General features: G+C 44.3%; 1 protein-coding gene across 1 annotated transcript in view; it reads right to left on the bottom strand.

Annotated features, from left to right (window-relative positions):
* Positions 1–17,458, bottom strand: part of cpda (carboxypeptidase D, a) — a 38,050-nt gene extending 20,592 nt beyond the window's left edge. Inside the window, exons 1-5 of the mRNA XM_083637823.1 lie at positions 16,736–17,458; positions 15,000–15,247; positions 4,518–4,660; positions 3,373–3,542; positions 694–1,124 (exon numbers count right to left, since the gene is read on the bottom strand). Of these exons, the coding sequence (XP_083493949.1) occupies positions 694–1,124; positions 3,373–3,542; positions 4,518–4,660; positions 15,000–15,247; positions 16,736–17,388 (1,645 nt within the window). The 5' untranslated portion in view covers positions 17,389–17,458. The remainder of the gene's footprint in view (positions 1–693; positions 1,125–3,372; positions 3,543–4,517; positions 4,661–14,999; positions 15,248–16,735) is intronic.
* Positions 17,459–19,133: the final 1,675 nt, after the last annotated feature.

The following is a 19,133-nucleotide window of genomic DNA, read 5'->3' as shown; positions in this document are numbered from 1 at the left end:
TACCAGCTTAGAGGTGTATTATCGCTATCAGGTGGACTGAAGTTGCACTACAGACAGTCATGGGCCACACTCGGGAGCCCTGCTTAAAAAAAAAAAAAAAATAAAATAAATAATAATTACCGTACAAAAAAAATCGGTATACCGGTTCGATCCGGTTTAGACGGCAATATCGAACCGGTTTTAAAATTTTCAAACCGACCCAGCCCTAATATACATACATACATACATACATACATACAGTACATGCATACATACAGTACATGCATACATACATACCGTACATACATACAGTTAGCTAGTTTAATGTCTCGGGGTCCCTAGATTTTTGTGACGTCAAAGTAGGGTATCAAGCCAAAAAGGGTTGGGAACCCCTGAGCTAACTGAACAAGAGTGCTAGCAAGTACAATCTTCTCACACTGAAAAATCTTCACTACCTGTCTTCTCCATTAGAACCAAACATTAAAGCTATTTGGCATTAAATATTCAGTCTGCCGTATCTGGGCAAAATATATTTGACTGTGAAATGACATTATAGTCGGGCAAAACAGGAGTTCATGGTTTGAAAAATATCTAATCCAGTTTCATTTATTGATCAGTACTCAGGCTTAATCTGAAGATCAGATGAAAAAAGATCAGATGAAAAAACAGCAACTATCCCTTTAGAGAACGTCCCAGTTCCGGGACATGCAGTACCTTGCTCGTGGACCTTGGGGTTGTCGGAGATGACCATGACGTAGAGCTCCCGGCCTTCCGCCGAGCTGCCAACGGAGTAGCGGTGGGCGATGGAGGGGAACTCGCTGATGTACTTGCGCAAGAAGAGCTCCATGTCTGCGTAGTTGTGGTGGCGGAACACCTGGGGCTGGATGGGCTGCTGAAGCGGTGGGGACCAGGGAGAGCTGCTCTCGTTTCCCTCGGGAGGCACCACCCTGCCGTGGGTGGGGTTAGGGGGGCCGGTGGCGGTGGGAGATACAGGGGCGGGTGTAGCGGTGGCGGGTGGCATGGCGGATGCGGGCTCTGTGATGCTGCCGGAGGAGGGCTCACTGACCACAGGTGCCAGGGTGAAGTTCAGTTCTGTGGCTTTACCTTCCATGACTTGGACATCGTGGACCTTCATTGATGTGTACCTGTGGACAAAAGAAATGCATTCTTGAGGGTCGTCCCAATTCCACCTTAAAACCAACCAGGAAGTTGCAGAGTTAAATGACACAGAAGCCATGACAAACAATCAATCATCAATCTAGTTTACAAAAGGTCCCTCTCTAGCAGGAGGTTCCTCAAAACTGAACTTGTGAAACAAGGTTTTGTTCATTCCAGTAACCAAAGAGGAAGAAAATAATGCTATTTTAGTGCAGACCGTGTGAACAAACATGACTGGGGCATTAAGACTCTGGCCCATTGATTGAGACAACACCCCAGGGCCCAATTTGTTTGATATAAGTATTTGTTTGCCCTCTGCTGTGTGTTTTAGTTTTGGCCCTCCCAACCTGAAGGACAATTTTATTCAAGAATTATCTGAACTTCTTCCTGCCAGTCATTATGCTTAAAGTTATAAAGCTGCCTCCACATGATAAGCCATCTTGTCTTCTCTCACCGCGAGGTAGAGCAGAGAAAGGTCAGTGGTAAGTAGGTCAAATTTTAAACAATTTGAACTTTGAGCTCAGCGCAAGGTGGCAAATTCGAGCGGTGCGCGACGCCAAGTGTATCGCTGCAGCATAGTTGGGAGGCACTGCTCTCCCCATAGGAAACAACGGCAAAGCAGGCACAGAGCTGTTTTACTGCAGATCATGTGTGGGGGCTTTATCCATAAGATTTCAGTTTTGTTCTCTTGGGTGACACCTATGGCAATGAGTGGTAATTGCAGGTGAGATTAGTCAGTTTGTTCGGCCATAGTAGTAGTAAACACCAGTAATACAGAGACCGGTAAAAAGTACCTTGTTAGGGGACATTCACACCAAAAGTGTTTTTTTCAGTCAGAACGCTATGAAAATCATGTTGAGAGAGCTTCCATTGTGCACAAAACACAGCGCACAGAGCGTTTTTTTTGGCTTCGTTTTATTTTCCCCTGCAGTCGCGCGCACAACGACCACACGGACGGTAGCCAGCTGGTTTTGTCTGTTTGATGTTGTTCACTGTCAACATGAAAGCCAGATTATTGCCAATTCTGGCAGCAGCGAGGTGGAGGATCCCTCTGGGAGGAGAAAATGTAGGAGGAGTGGAAAAGACGAGCAGCGCGCTTTTCCTCTAATGTTCAACTTTTTCAGCTTTAAAACGCCCAGAGCGCTCCGCCAAAAAGATGAGACGCCACCAGCGTTTAAACGCCAGGTGTGTTCATTAAAAGAGGAGCACGTCTAGCGCGTCCTTACATAGAGAATGAATTGCTGAAAGACGCTGGCAGCTCCAAAAACGCTTTTGGTCGGAATGTCCCCTTATCTGATCCTACTTCACACAAGAGTTGTCAAGAACCTACAGTAACCTACAGAGCGAGTCTATCGTGTTAGCTCCGCCCACCCTGTGTCACCACAGACACAAAGTTCATGAATGCTGCAATACTGAAAATGCAAAGGTGTCCATCAATGGGCCCATAGGCTCAAATCACCATTGTGTGTTAACTCACTATCAGATAGTGACTTAACTGACAGTTATTTAGATGAAAATCTTATGGATTATAACTTTAACCCTCTTAAAATGCACAGTAACATGTTAGGAACATCATGTTACTGTGCAGGTTAAGAGGTTAACATCCTAACATGTTACTACTGTGCAGTTTAAGACGTTTGTATGAGTCATAGCTGTTATTACTCGGAGAATTGTATATTGATTTGTGTTGCCCCTCAAATGGGCAGTGCCTACCGTTAATCCAATGGAAATTACACATTTTTATTGTGATGAATATTTTTTATATAAATTTTTTTACATTTTCTTACTATTATTATTTTTATATTTATCGTTAGTAGGAGTAGTAGTAGTGGTGGTAGTAGTAGCAGTAGTAGTAGTAGTAGTAGTATTGTTGTGCTTGCAGAAAGCAAAGCACAATCTAATTACAGTATTCATCATACTTAATATTATTGTGCTTGCTGCTAGGCAAAGAATGACAAACATTCTCCATTAGCGCCCATAATACTTTACTATGGAGCAACCTGCCCAAGGAGCTAAGGCTAAATAAATCAGTTCCGTCTATAGTTGCAACCCCTTTCTATAAAATCACTTTCTGTAACAATCCTAAGATTTTTGTTTCTTTTTGTTTTATTATGGACTAATTGATTATTGACTAGCTATTTTTATGTTTTGTCCTTTAATGGTTTGTAAACTATCATTTGAAAAATGTGTTGTTTGAAAAAAAAGTTTATCATCAGTTTATATAGTATTACTCACCCTGGCACGATGGCTGAGATGTTGTATACGCCAGGGAGCAGAAGGCGGTAGTAGTCTCCATACTGGCCTGTGGTCAGGTTGTGGTTGATGCCCGCCACCACAATGTTGACATTGGGGAGAGCAGTGCCATTGACAGCCTCTGTCACATAGCCACGCACACCTATATGGACCTGGGAGAGGACAACACTGTAAAAACCCTCTGTCACATGATAGACACGCACACCTATATGGACCTGGGAGAGGACAACACTGTAAAACCCTCTGTCACATGATAGACACGCACACCTATATGGACCTGGGAGAGGACAACACTGTAAAACCCTCTGTCACATGATAGACACGCACACCTATATGGACCTGGGAGAGGACAACACTGTAAAACCCTCTGTCACATGATAGACACGCACACCTATATGGACCTGGGAGAGGACAACACTGTAAAAACCCTCTGTCACATAGACACGCACACCTATATGGACCTGGTAGAGGACAACACTGTAAAACCCTCTGTCACATAGACACGCACACCTATACGGACCTGGGAGAGGACAACACTGTAAAACCCTCTGTCACATAGAGACGCACACCTATATGGACCTGGGAGAGGACAACACTGTAAAACCCTCTGTCACATAGACACGCACACCTATATGGACCTGGGAGAGGACAACACTGTAAAACCCTCTGTCACATAGACACGCACACCTATATGGACCTGGTAGAGGACAACACTGTAAACCCCTCTGACACAGACACGCACACCTATATGGACCTGGGAGAGGACAACACTGTAAAACCCTCTGTCACATAGACACGCACACCTATATAGACCTGGGAGAGGACAACACTGTAAAACCCTCTGTCACATAGACACATAGACCTGGGAGAGGACAACACTGTAAAACCCTCTGTCACATAGACACATAGACCTGGGAGAGGACAACACTGTAAAAACGAGGGACATCTTGGATGATGGCATGCCATGGGTATTACACAACTACAATGCTGGCAGCTATGCCTGTGCAACACAATCTTTACTGAAAAGATTATTTTGGATTATGGGCATTCGCCCTTTAAACAACCTTGATGAACAGAAGCTGTATTGTATGAAGGAATGAACGCAGATGTCTCATTTGCTCCTCTACCTTCTCCATGTAGGCCAGCAGTGACTCCCTGTTCAGATCCCATTCGTTTTGGAGCTGGGAGGCAGGAGGGTATTTGCAGCAGCTCAGCTCCATGGTGATTTCCAGACAGTTTCCATGGAGGTAGTTGTAGTCCTGCATCCCTCCTGGATAACAAGCCAGCAAAATAACAAACCCAGTAGTATGTTAGAAACAGCACACGTTTTCTTCCATTTAAAAAGTTTGGGGAAAATGTGACGATCTAAAAGAGAAGGGCACAACTAAAATCAGTCAGTCAATTTGTGCAACACAGGACTCATAAAACAACATGCATAAAGTCGAGTCTTATCTATTCTACAGTAGCTCAACTTCCTTAAAATGTGGCCCCCACTTGGTGCCAGGTGCTGATTAGTACAGAAGGCGTCTGTCTGAGGAGGCTGTGGCCTGTCTCTCTCTCTCTCTCTCTCTCTCTCTCCAAGGCCCCTGCTGAAGAATGCTGTTTTCTGTGGCACCAAGCCATCAGCAGCTTGCCAGCCAGCCTGCCTCTCCAGGTAGACAGGCAGGCAGACAGGCAGGCAGGCAGACAGACAGGCAGACAGACAGACAGGCAGGCAGACAGACAGACAGACAGACAGACAGGCAGACAGACAGACAGACAGACAGGCATTTTATCGGTATCGATAAAATCCTAACGATACTCATTAAAAGCAGCGTTAATCCACAGGCTTGGATGCGGGTACCTGCTTTTGGCGCAGAGTGCGGGCCAGGTAGGTGGCAGCATGTAGATTAGAACACAAACACAAGTTGTTCTGTGTCCAAGACAAGCCTGAGCACACAGCTCCTCAGCTGTGTGAAACTTGGTTCTGTGTCCAGGACAAGCCTGAGCACACAGCTCCTCAGCTGTGTGAACCTTGGTTCTGTGTCCAGGACAAGCCTGAGCACACAGCTGCTCAGCTGTGTGAACCTTGGTGAAGGTGACTGACTGCCTGCCAGCTCAATCTGGAGACTGGCAACGGCGATTTTAGACGACTTGATAAATTCTCAATTGCCTGGCCTATGTTACGGCTGCAGTGGAATTGACTAGTTCTAGTCTTGTCCCCCGGCCCGACCCCCATGTTATATTTAAGTCCAAGCAGAATTTATCTAGAATTTTTCAACCATTGCATTACCATACCCATTAAAAGCCACAACTAAACTAAACTAAAAAACCTCTTGACAAGAGTAACACTTAAACAAAACACTGCTAATAGAGACAGCAATTCAAGTGCCAGACAAGTCCAGCAGTATTAACTATAAGCCGGTGGTAAAACACATCACACCAGGAGCCTGTACTACGAAGCTAGTTTAACAGATCCGCGATAAGTCCCTTTGATCTGGTTTGACTGAACAGGATCAAAGCTATCTAGTTAACTGATACTACGACGCTGGTTTTCTACTGTGTAAGTGGACCTGGGATCTGCCTGTGCACGCGCACGTTTTTCGCTCGTGCACAGGCGCGCGTCCACGCGAAAGAGGTGCGCTAGCCAATCACTTTATCAACAGCTGAGTTGATCCACGCCCACACCCATTTCCACACCCATTTCCTCATTGAATGAAAAAGCGCAGCCACAGTGGGATCAGAGATTTTAGCGGATATTTAATGTAACCTATGGCAGAATGAAAATCCGCGTTGGATATAGTTGGGGGAAGGACTGTCTAAAGCTGCCGCTTGTATTCACATCAGTCATTTGATTTACTTTGATCAGCGATTTCTGTCTCCTACAGCTTTGTGCGAGTGTAAATGTACATTAAATGTGTAATCTCAGTCTATAAATTTCCACAATCTGTAAGCCTATTTAGACCATAGATTTAGAAAGCATGCTCAATGAATAATGATCTCTATCACTCATTATGTGTGTGTGGTTGCACTGATCGAATAATTCATATATAGGCTATAATAATGATATCCTAATATAAAAGAGAAAACTGCTGGACTGAATTGAGACGATGCGGGCATACTTTTCATTGATAAAAACTAGCCTATTTTTGCTCATATATTGGCATACAGCCTACAGGACACAGTTCCAGCTGAAACATGCAAGAAGCCTGCATATTTAGTATTGGGGCTATCCCATATTTATCCCATCTATATTATATGTATAGGCTTTTCTGGCATGTAGGAGAATATCACCCTCACTCCATTTGAGGCTCCGTTTAGCCTATGATATGCGCTGCGGTGATTAATAGTGATCATATTTCTCCACGCATAGTTGAGCTGTTAAGACATAAAGTGGTAAGTAGGCTTAATTTAATTATGTAGCCTACAGAGCCACAAATGTTTTTCTTGTTATATTCTCAGTTGACTGCAATCTATTTTTCATATGGCGATCTTATATGAACGGTGAGTGACTCCAGAGAGCCGATTATATGGGTCTGTCATGGATTTTGATCTTATCCTCTGAAGCTAACCTGGTCGCGACCAGGTTAGCTTTGCAGCGTCAGTTGCCATGGTGATTGAAAGTTAACTTGCTTTGTAGTACGGCTAAACCAGGTTTAAACTCAAACTTACTCGGATAAGGCATTAAACTAGCTTCGTAGTACAGGCTACAGGTTACCTCTGACTGAGCTTGTTTTGAATTGGGGTGGTGGTCTGTACTCTAACGATCTGGCAGGGTGGTTCACCAGGGGCTTTACCCCCTGTGGTGGCACTAGGAACAGCGCTAGCGAGTGCTATGTCATGCAAACCAACTAATTATCCTTCCCAAAAAATAACATTAATATGCACAAATCTATAAATCACTGCAAACAACTGAGATTACAGGCAAGTTTAACTTCAACTTCATGTTTTTATCGAGACACAAGATCTTATGAGTCTCAATTGAGCGGGGGTGCTTAGGGTAGTTTAACTCAGTGGTTCTCAAATGGGGGTCCGCGGCACTTTGCCAGGGGGTCCACGAAAAGTTTTCAGGTAAAAAAAAATGCTACATGTTACTTATTCCTTCTCAAACTACTTCCTACATGGTGCTAGTCTATCAAAATATTGCATAGTGGTTTTCTGGACTGTTGACAAATTGTGATATTGTAAGTCGCTTTGGACAAAACAAAAGCGTCTGCGAAATGACGTAATGTAACACATTCACTGCCAACAACGTGTAAACACGTTTTCAGAATCCAGCTGTTGACTGCCAACAACGTGTAAACACGTCCTTGGCATCGATTTTTTTTTTTTAACGGGGGGTTGTGCATCTAACCCTTTTACATATCTTATATAAGTATTGGACGTGTACAACGTGTACAACCCATTCCACCGACCCACTAAGTGGCGACAAGGAAGTAGGAAGGCAAGCAAAAAGCAGTGTGATCCATTTCCATTCTCATGAAAATGGATTGGCGGAGGCGCTTTCGTTTTCGCGTTGATTGCTGGCGGTGCGGGATTGCAAACTTGCATCGTGGATTGCGGATGGAGCACACTTTGAGGCACGCAGCGTAAATATGACCAGAGTCGCAGGGGCTTCATCGGAGCTCTCGGCCAGGGCTCCGGGAGGCGGGCGAGTCCAGCCGGGCTTCCTCGGGGAGCGGCCACGCAGACAGGCACAGCCAGGCACAGCGGCAGCGGGGCAGTGAGGCTGGTGACAAGCAGCAGGCCATTTTGCCTTGCAAAATAGCACCAAATTGGAAACAGCCATAAAAGGCTTTTAGAATGGGATTTTCAACCCATTCTTTTTTGTTTCTTTTTCGCTCTAATTTAGAGTAATTTAATTTCTATTCAGAAATTTATTTGAGAGGTCGAGAGTATGAGAAAGTGAATTTGCACAGGTAGGAAAGTGCTTGTTACACGGCGCTGCAGCCAAGAAGAACGCCCACGGAGGGAGGAGTTGAAGCAACTCTCCCTCTCGCTCTCTCCCTCTCTCTCTCTCGCTCTCTCTCTCTCTCCCTCCCTCTCTCTCTCTCTCTCTCTCTCTCCCTCTCCCCCTCTCACTAGGATTAAACCTAGTGCGTCTCCCTCCCGAGAGGGAGGGAGAGAGAGAGAGAGGGAGGGAGAGCGAGGGGGAGGGAGAGAGAGAGAGAGAGAGAGAGAGAGAGAGGGAGAGCGAGAGGGAGGGAGAGAGAGAGAGCGAGAGGGGGAGGGAGAGAGAGAGAGAGAGAGCCAAAAATGAATGGTTAAAGTGACTGTTCTATCCAATTTCACAAAAAGCCGTTTATCTCTGAATATTTTTTCTGACGCTAAAACCATGCTGTATTCAACTGCTAATGCTTACATAACTACTAACTCTACAAACTAACTCTTTTAGACAGAGAAAGTACACATTCTATTAGTACTTTTGAGATATTGTATGTTCACAAAGTCCAAGCTGAAACGAATCCTCGGCTCTTGTAAAATGAGCCAGAATCCTCAAAAAACGGCTTGGCAGAAGCTACCTACAGCAAAAAAAAACGGCTGGCAGTCAATGTGGTAAATGTAATGTAATAAAAAAAAAAAAAAAAAAAAAAAATTTTGCTAAATCTTCATAGTTCAACGAAAATAGCTTATGCTTTAAATCTAAAATGGTTCATGGATTACATTCTAATAACAAACCTATCAAATTAAAAGTCAAGCACGTTACCGTGGAAACAATTAAGCTTAGCCCAAAATCACAAATCAGAATGAAGGGGTCCCCGGTATATTTTCTATCTTGTAAGGGGTCCTTGGCTGAAAAACATTTGAGAAGAACCTCTGGTTTAACTTGTTGAAACACTTGTTTTTGTCTCCGGTGCCTGAAAGCAAACATCCTCCACAGACAGGACAGAGAACGACAGCCCCAACTCTGTATATCCTCTCTACAGGCCGGATGCAGTGAGACACACCCTGGCCTGAGCTTAGAGGAAAGGAAAGCGCTGCACAGAGCTGCACCGGCACCACAGCCAGGTTCAGTGCTAGCAGCTCAACGTGCTAACGAGCGTCACGCTGTGTAAGCCAAGGCACAGGGAATGCTGAATGAGACAGAGGGTGAGACCAGGCATAACATTTAAAAAAAAAAAGTTTTTGTCAGACAATTTGGAGCGGGAATTTATGAAGACTTATTTTCACATTACTGTAGTGTCAATAATTGACAATTAACTGACAACTAAGTAGCATTGAAGAATGGCTTGTCAGAGGTTTGAGTGACATTTGGGGGAAATTCCACGGGGAAATGACATTCTGGACCTTGCTCTCTCTTCTCTTGTGTGTCTAAAGATACAGTGATTGTGTATTGGCTTTCTGGACATACTGCAACCAACTAGCCAACAACTGACCCATAAATAAATATCTAACATGTTGGCCCTCTTCCAATTCTAAATAGATGGAAAGTTAGTTAACATAAAGGGATCAAAATAAAACATCAAGGCATTATGCCTAAAACCAAGCAAGAAGCTTGAGAGAAAAACACCCTGCATGCTAGGGCAAACTCCATTAGAGATTGGAGTGGCCTAGTTGTCATTCAGGTTACATGAACTAAAGTAGAGTTTAACCACAGCTAGAGCAAAACGGAGAAAGGACAGGTTCCTAGGCCAGGGGGCTATGTCAAAAAGATCATGAGTCAGAGGCCATGTTCAGAGTCAGACTGGCAGGCCAAATCTGATTTGTGAAATTTAAAATTACCTATAATGAGTGAGCAGACAGGCAGCAGTGTCAAGTCAGCTGGAGTTAAATACACCACTTCTGGTCATAACTTTCAAAATAAAATCACTGTCTTCCCCAGGCTTCAGCTGCTGCACTGCCAAATGGCGAGGAGTTTGGCACCATGGTGTTTTTTTTTTTACATTTACGTAAGCATTTTATGGAATTTATTTAATTGCCTCGTGTTTGGAGGCTCTGCATGTTCAGTGTTACACAGTACAGGACAGGGTATTCTTTCATTTTGAAGATTATAAAGTTTAAACAGAAGTAGTTGTGTTCAGTGCGTATACTTGGCACTATGTGTGCCCGGGAGGGGAATATAAAACTGGCGCCTGCCTCGCTCAGTTACATTATACAAGGGGAGTCTCACTGAGAACAATTCTGTCTTTTTCAGGAGCGCAATTGTTTGGATGGCGAGAGATGACGCGCATTTCTCATGCTTCTGCGTTGGAAAGCACCTTCAGCAGCTAGTTGTTTACTGACGCCTATGTCGTTTACCACAGTAACCCATGCATATACGAAGGTCTTGTCTGGACACACAGATCCAACTTGAACACTTGCCCAAATCAGATTTGTGGCAGTGCGGATACTTTCCCAAATCAGATTTGGGAAACCAATCAAGATAATAACTTGAGAAACAAATCAGATTTGCCTGCAGTCTGAACGGGGGCCATAGTTGTTTTGCAGAACCATTCTCTCCATGCCTTACGGCCACAGCAAAACACCCTGACATGTTTAACTGGCGTGACCGTCATCAGGGCTCGGGGCTTTTCCTGTTAGCCGCCTCCACGGTTATTTGCCTACAGCAAACATTATTTTTGTTTTTAACAATTTGGCAAAGAACCCCCAGACCATTTCCATCATCTGCCATTAACCTAGTTTCAGCAATGCCAGCTTGTCCATTAGACATGTCCAATGAGTGTTACTGACAGATACGTGCGCTGTTTCACACTTCCTGCTGTCTATATTGAGACACAGAGATTTCTGCTTCTGAGTGAGTACCTTAACGTATGACTAACTAAGGCAGCCACACTTATAGTTTACCTAAAAGCCAGAATGTTGTCATTGCGGTTGCCAGCTAAAATAGCCTTTTCACTCTAGTTCTTTAACTTCTTTCTCTAGTCAGTTTGCTTCCATGTCCTTCTTTCTGGCCAGGTCATAATGAAGGTTACTTAAGACCTAGACATACATCAATACAAGCAAGCTCAAGCTAACCTAAGCCATGAGTCATGATGACACCGCTGCTTAAAAGGTCTGTGTGCTGAAGGCTTTGGCAATGATTTACCGCCTCCATACAGGCTACTTTCCTGCTGCTAGTGAACAGTCCAATACCAGGCTACACGTAGCCTATAATAGCGATAAACGCTAGTTCTATTTGAGAGACCTGAAATGATAAGACGTCAATCAAATTAACTACACACAAAAATAGATGAGAGTATTTAATATAATTAACAATTAGGTCTTAAGTTACAGCTTAGGTCTTAAAGATTATTCATATTTGCTAATAGGCTCAGGCTGTAGATGTTGTGTAACAACTTGCATTTTGAACTGATGATTTTTTTGTCACACTACAGTATATTGAGCTGTTGTAATATATAGCCTATTGTGATTTGTTATGTGCTTTGTGTTTTTAAGTCATATGTTCTTATTGTGTTTGTGCTTTTATTTTGATTCTACTGTATAATATCTTTTTATAATGTGTTTCTATCGCAAACCCTGTGTACAACTGAACCAAGTTTCCCTCATGGAACAATAACATTTTGAACTGAATTCATTGTAATTGGTCAGCAACAACCTGCACCTGTAGTTGCTACCTGGCTCTGCTACTGAAATCATGGAGCGTGCCGTGCACACAACATCTGTCACACTGGAGGGAAGCAAGGTAAGTAAGGTAGGAGTGAAAGAGGTACCAACTGCTGCAGATACAGCTTGATCAAGCTGATTAATCTGTTGACCTCCTCCTACCCAAGCTTCACAACCACACCCACACACACACACACACACAGGATTATGTAGACACAATGACGGCACACATCTCAGCCAGTGTTTCCCCTATAGAGAGCTCCAGGAACGAGTCCGGAAATCATCGATGCTAACAGCCCTGGTTCTTCACAGTTTTCGCCTATGGGAGTTTTGAATGGGTTTTTGGCGCGATGCTTCTAATAATCTCTCTGGGCAACGCTGGCTTAATCAAACGCGAACCAGTGTTTAGTAACATCATCTTCACACATGAAGACCACTTTTATGAGTTTTGAAGCTTTTATGTGCCGTTAAAAGGGTGGCTAGCTAGCAAACGGCTAAATGAGACTACAATGTCGACGCGGATATTATGCGTCATCACGAGTGAACGCGGAAATTCTTTCTCTCGCAATCAATGCGTGGACGCCTATGCGACACTGTGTGTAGTTCTGGATTAGCTTAGCACAAGCTTTTTACCTCTAGGGCTCGCAGTTACGCTTCAAAACTCATGAAAGTGGTCCTCATGTGTGAAGATTATCCCGCTGAACCTTGGTTCGCGTTTGATTAAACTTGCATTGCCCACAGACATTATTTGAAGCATCGCACCAAAAACCCATTCAAAAATCCCATAGACAGAAACAGTGAAGAACCAGGAAGTTCGGGACTTCCGCATTCAGCCTACAAAAATACATCATCCCTGGAGCTCTCTATAGAGAGCCAAAGTCGACATCACTTCCTGCTTCAGCATGCACACCAAGAGATTTCATCTGCCATTTATTTTCCCAAAGACATTTCATTTATTTTTTACTTGAGTCAAACCAAACGATTCAGCTATATGTCGAATCAGAAGAGACCATAGAACATTTCACTTGACCCAAAACAAAACAAAAAAACGTTGAAAAAAGATTTATTTTAAATCCGCTGTTTTCTTTAACGTTTTGGTCCAGGTGAAATGTTCTATGATATCTCCTGTTTCTAAATATAGCTGAATATTTTGATTTGACTAAGTAAAACTATTTTTATACGCATTTTATGAAATGTCCATGGGAAAATAAATGGTGGATGAAAACTCTTGGTGCGCATGCTGAAGCAGGAAGTGACGCCGACTTTGGCTCTCTAGATGCATTCAGCCGCTGCAATTACACTGTAAAAAATACACTATGGGAATATTATAGGATTACTATAGGAAGAATATGATAGGAATACTGTAGATCCCTATTGCCAAATACAATTGTATTGACTGTATCTCCTACTAGACGATTTGCAAGCGAAATACTTTTTTGCGTGCAAAAAAGAAATCTCACGCGCGTGGTGTGCTTCACCTCGCGCTGCTACAACTGCCTCCTAGGGGAAAAACTGGAGGCCTGGCCAAGATCCTGTCAGAGTAACAATAGACCTACCTCACCTGAAACAACGTCTCAACCCCCCCGACCTGACAGCTGATCAAATGACTGCCTGAGTGACCGTGGTAGCCCTATTTATGAAGCTGAATGAAGAGGCGCTAGAGGGGGAAACATGACAAGCTGCATTTTACCTGAGCTGGTAAAAGATAGGTTTATTCAGAGAACGGGGATATGTAGGAGAGAGGAGCCCGAGGAATTCATCCAATTAGCCTATTTCACATCCCACGCAAATCAGCCATTTTGTGTCTAAAAGGCAGGAAGTAAAACAAAGAAGATCCAGTTTATTGTTACTCTGCTGCAGAACATACAACTTATTTATATCAGTGCAGGCCATCACATTTTTATATTGTGTTACTTTCTGCATTTTAGACACAAAATGGCTGATTTGCGTGGGATGTGAAAGAGGCGTATGGACCTGTTGATTCATCCCTGCACAGAGTGAGCTGTGGGAGGACTGCGGTGCAATGCTAAACGTGTCCACTGCTTTACGACATTCTGTAAATAGAGGCTTTGCCAGACACTACATGAGTAGAGCCCATTGAGCCTGAGGGCCCAGCACTAGATCCAGACTGCTTCATAGACTGAGGGCTAGTTACCTGGCAGGCCCAGCACTAGATCCAGACTGCTTCATAGACTGAGGGCTAGTTACCTGGCAGGCCCAGCACTAGATCCAGACTGCTTCATAGACTGAGGGCTAGTTACCTGGCAGGCCCAGCACTAGATCCAGACTGCTTCATAGACTGAGGGCTGCTTACCTGGCAGGCCCAGCACTAGATCCAGACTGCTTCATAGACTAGATCCAGACTGCTTCATAGACTGAGGGCTAGTTACCTGGCAGGCCCAGAACTAGATCCAGACTGCTTCATAGACTGAGGGCTAGTTACCTGGCAGGCCCAGAACTAGATCCAGACTGCTTCATAGACTGAGGGCTAGTTACCTGGCAGGCCCAGCACTAGATCCAGACTGCTTCATAGACTGAGGGCTAGTTACCTGGTAGGCCCAGCACTAGATCCAGACTGCAAACACCACTCCTGGTGAGCTCCAGGAGAGACGAGAGCGAATTAACCTGAACGAGCATGACTTGGTTTAAAAACAGTGCCATTGGTGATTCTATTGCTGGAGCAGCTTAAATGGAATAATCTATAAGCAACTCTTGTAAACACCTTAATCCAAGTAGTGTCTTATTTAGATTAAAGTCAATAGTCAGATTAATTCAGTCCATGTAAACGTAGACGGTGACAAAAAGTGTGCAGGCACAAGCACATCCGTGCTGCTAGTGCTGCTGTAACTGAAGGCTGCCATCCCACTGGTTTTCATTGATTTTACAAGACACTTGTGTCACACGGTCTCAAAACGGACTCTGACTGTCCTCGCCTCCCAGATGGAATTTTCACATGACATGTTCGCCAAGACAAAACCAAAATGCTTGTCTTAATCACCATGGCAACCAGTAGATTGTGTGCTCCTTTACCTCAATATGTACAAGGAGGTGGAATAATGAGCTTCAATGAAAAGGGCTCGTCTTACCGGGCACGTCGTACCACTGGGCGCCGTTGGTGATGCCATCGCTGAAGGTCTCATCTGGGGTGTCGGGGCAGTTGGGATGGCCCGTCTTCATCACAGGGTGGTTCTGGGCGTAGACCCGGGCCAGGTAGCGAAATAGGCCGTCGTCGTCCGAGCGGCTGTAGTGGCCCTCCCGCTGGTGGGAGGCCGAGTCATCAAAGGGGTAGCTGGCCACCACGGTGCCGCCGTGCAGGTTCCCCGACAGCACAAATCTGCAGAGACAAAACAGCTGGGGGATCAGGCACAGAGTAAATATTGTGATGTAACACACATTTATACAACACGATATAGGGAAATTGTGCTCGTCGCTTCACGCTTGCTCCCCTACACAGAAGACAACCTCTGGAGGCTCCAGACTGGACCTGGTAGGGAACCAGTGTCTTGCACAAGGACACTTCAGCAGGTCGAATGTTGGACACTTCCGATTGAAGTAGGGGTGGGCGATATGACGATGTTAGACCGTTAACAATTAGAATGTCTCCACAATCTGCCTTTCCAGACAGATCGTTAGCATCGTGCTACATGCAGTGCACATTCTATCAGTTACATTTGTATGTCTGAAAGATGCCTCCAAAGTTTTCCTCCCCTCCCCCTTTTCACTTGGCAAAGTGCGAGCAGCATGGAGGAGGACGACAACACACACACACACACACACACACACACACACACACGTAGCAGGCTGGCATCTTTGAATGAGTGAAAGAATAACAATAATTAGCCACCTTCAAAGTAAAAAGAATGTGATAAGATCGTGGATCGTGATCCTGCCTAAAAAAAACGTGATATATTTTTGCCATATCGCCCACCCCTAGATTGAAGGGCCTTCATAAGCAGAAAACATACTTGTGCGACAGCCTCCACTTGGAGCGTTGCCGGCGGCAGCTAGTCCCATATACTCGAACGTCAGCTTGACGAGGTGGTCGCAAGGGAGTCCCCAGCAAAATGAGTAAACTGTGTGATTTCACTAGGATTTCAATGACTTGACGTTAGCCCAAGGAGAGGATGTAGTGCATATACTTTGTAATAGCTTTCACTCTCTCCTGTTATCACCCCATCTACATTATTTTATACTTGCGCTGTTCAGGTCAGCTGCGTCGAGTCACATTTTCGAGGAGCTGCACAACGCAGGCTGCCACTACAGGCTTGCCAGCCAACCAGCTGGCAAGCCATGGCGAGGGCTTTAGAAGTAAACATAGAAGTATGTTTTTAGGCCTTTACTCACCACTCCAATTACACTGTCCCACTCTCAGCATAATAAAGTGATCCCTGGCCTGCAGCTGTTCACTTCACTAGAAGGGAGGGGTCATCATTATAAAGGAGATCTAGGGCCAAAACTCCAGCTGAGTTGCTCGTTGACAGGATTGTTTGTCAGTATATGTAAAGCCTGTGTGAGATGGAGGAGTGACTGAAAAGGTGTTTGCGGATCTGATGTTTATTGAAGGCATTCCAACCTGTGCTGCTAGACAACAAGGCCCTGTGGTAAACAATTGGAGACCATGGGCCAAGTGTGCTGGGCCTCTAGAGAATGAGTGTGTGTGTGTGTGTGTGTGTGTGTGTGTGTGTGTGTGTGTGTGTGTGTGTGTGTGTGTGTGAGTGAGTGAGTGAGTGAGTGAGTGAGTGAGTGTGAGAGAGAGAGAGAGAGAGAGAGAGAGAGAGAGAGAGAGAGAGAGAGAGAGAGAGAGAGAGAGAGAGAGACTCACTTTTTCTCCAAGATCCAGTTGATTACCGCCCTGACTTCAGGGATAGCATCTTGCTTGACATTTATCTTGCCAAACTGGTCAGGGAAGCTTCTGTTGAGGTCAATATTCTTGGCATTGTATCGACCCCCTGCTTCGCCAATGCAATCCCCCTCTAAGGACTTCTCAAAGCCGTCTGGGTTCATGCTCGGCATGATGTAAATATCCGTGCCGTTCACCAGCTCGGTGATGCGCGGTTCCTCCCCGTACTTACCCAGCAGGTACTCCACAAGGTACACCAACACCTGCCTGGATATAGTCTCGTCGCCGTGCATGTTCCCGACGTATTTGAATTTGGGTTTCCCCGGCGCGTCTGTGTCGGGGTCCTTTGTGATCTGCATCACCCACAGCTCCCTGCCATCCACAGACCGACCTATGCTGGACAGGTTAGCGATGTGTGGGTACCTCTGCGCCATGGACTGTAGAAGCCGGGTCAGATCGACATAATTGTAGTATTTGTTGTAGGCTTCCACCGGCTCTGTCGCGGGAGCAGTGCCACTTCTCCCGTGCCGCTTCGCTTCACCGATGTCCAGGGAGACGACAAGGAAGATAACGACGGAAAGTGACACAACACGTCGTTTCGGCGTCGCCAGGAGATGCTCCCTGATACGTGTCATGTTTACGTATCTCCTAACGTTAGGCTACTTCTTCCACCATTCGCTCTTTTAAGATAGAACAAACACAGCGAGTGAAATGTTAAAGCTAGTCTGCTGCTAGCTAACGTGATGTGTATTTGCTGTCAAAGACCGTCTGGCCCTCTGCATCAACTTCCCTTTCACCTCGTGTGGGCGGAGCGTCACAGTGACGTCATGTATTCAGTCTGGGCATTTTTAAGGTGGACCAGCAGAGATTGAGATTTTTTTTTAAAGGGTCTCAAATCGTTTTAAGGACCCCCCTATACCATAGACACCTCTGTGGGCTCTGTTGGGCAAGGAATCCCATCTGACATTTTGTGTTTTGCTGTTAGTTTTTGACTTTATTATAGATTTACATAATTATTATCCATACTATAGTCTATAGTATGGATAATAATACTGTACTAGACATGGAGAGTTAACAGTGGAGAGAGTGCTTATACATTATCCTATTCTGCACCCCACTTTGGGAGAAAAACACTGCTTCAATGTCTTGACACCTTGAGACTTTGTGGATGCTATAAGACCAAGTGGCTACTAAGTATATGACACTTCATGGGTATCTATTCATTATTAAGAATATTATATTTGTTCTTTCAGATGTAGAGAAGATTTAGTTGTGTTTGCCTTTAACTTATATCTTGCTTTCGAAAGAGAAAACAGGCTTTTTTTCTCTTCGTTGTATGAGCCCAATTATTTCCTTTCACAAGTACATTACTGCACATCAGCTTGTTTTTTGTTGTGTTTTTGTCTTTCTCATTTTAATGGCCATCTGGGACAGACAGTAGCAACAATGGATGTTTCAGCCAAAAGGCCTTCTTGAGATGCACACGTATAACCTCAGATCGTTTATGGCTGTTATGAATAGCCTGTATGAAAATGGTCAAAAATCTCAGACACAAAATGTTTATCCTTGCTTGTAACAACATTCTATGGGATAAGTTTACCACATGATATTGTGGTGCAGCTAATTTCTAAAATGCTGGCCAATTCTTGCTATCCACTATCCACGCTATCCAAAACACTATCCAGGTGAACCTGAACTGCCATGTTTGGTTTACTTAGTTATCACACAGTTATGCTGTTATCAGGCTGTTATCGTCATTGCCTGTGAGGAATGGGGAGTCATAGGAGCCACCATACATTTAAGCTACTGTAGTAGAATATCTGTTGTTGATTGTCACTTAAATTATGCAAAGTTTGCCTGGCCACACAACAGACACTCTAGTCTAGAAATATCTTGTGTACAATGAGCTCAAATCATCTACTCACAATCCTAACTGTTCCCCATGACTTCAGCATTAGCACTGGCTGTATTTTGGTGTGGTGATTACTAAATAAAACAAAGACAAATAAACAGTTTCACCTGTCAATCTGACCCAAAATCTATCTCTTATCTTATCTCTGGCCCAACCTTAAAATGTTAGAACATTTAGGTCACACTTTGGGCAATGCTCTCTATGCAACACATTCTTTTCACACCTCTTGATTCTTTTACTTTTACTTTTCTTTCTTTGTTTATGTGAGGCTTCCTTAAAAAATATGTTATATTCCAGAATATTTGTAGTTCACAATGGTCAACTATCCAGCACGGCCCATGCAGTGGTGCAATTTTGAGTAGGAACCTGTTTTGAACATGTTTATGATATTGCTATAAACTGATAACTGCTCATTTATACCCAATACCTGAGACACCTTAGTGTAAATTCACAGCCACTGAAAATCTT

The sequence above is a fragment of the Poromitra crassiceps genome (genome assembly GCF_964638095.1).
Source record: "Poromitra crassiceps genome assembly, chromosome: 5".
NCBI classification, from domain to species: domain Eukaryota; kingdom Metazoa; phylum Chordata; class Actinopteri; order Beryciformes; family Melamphaidae; genus Poromitra; species Poromitra crassiceps.
The sequence above is the reverse complement of the archived record's forward strand: the minus strand, read 5'-3'. Positions and strand labels throughout refer to the sequence as shown.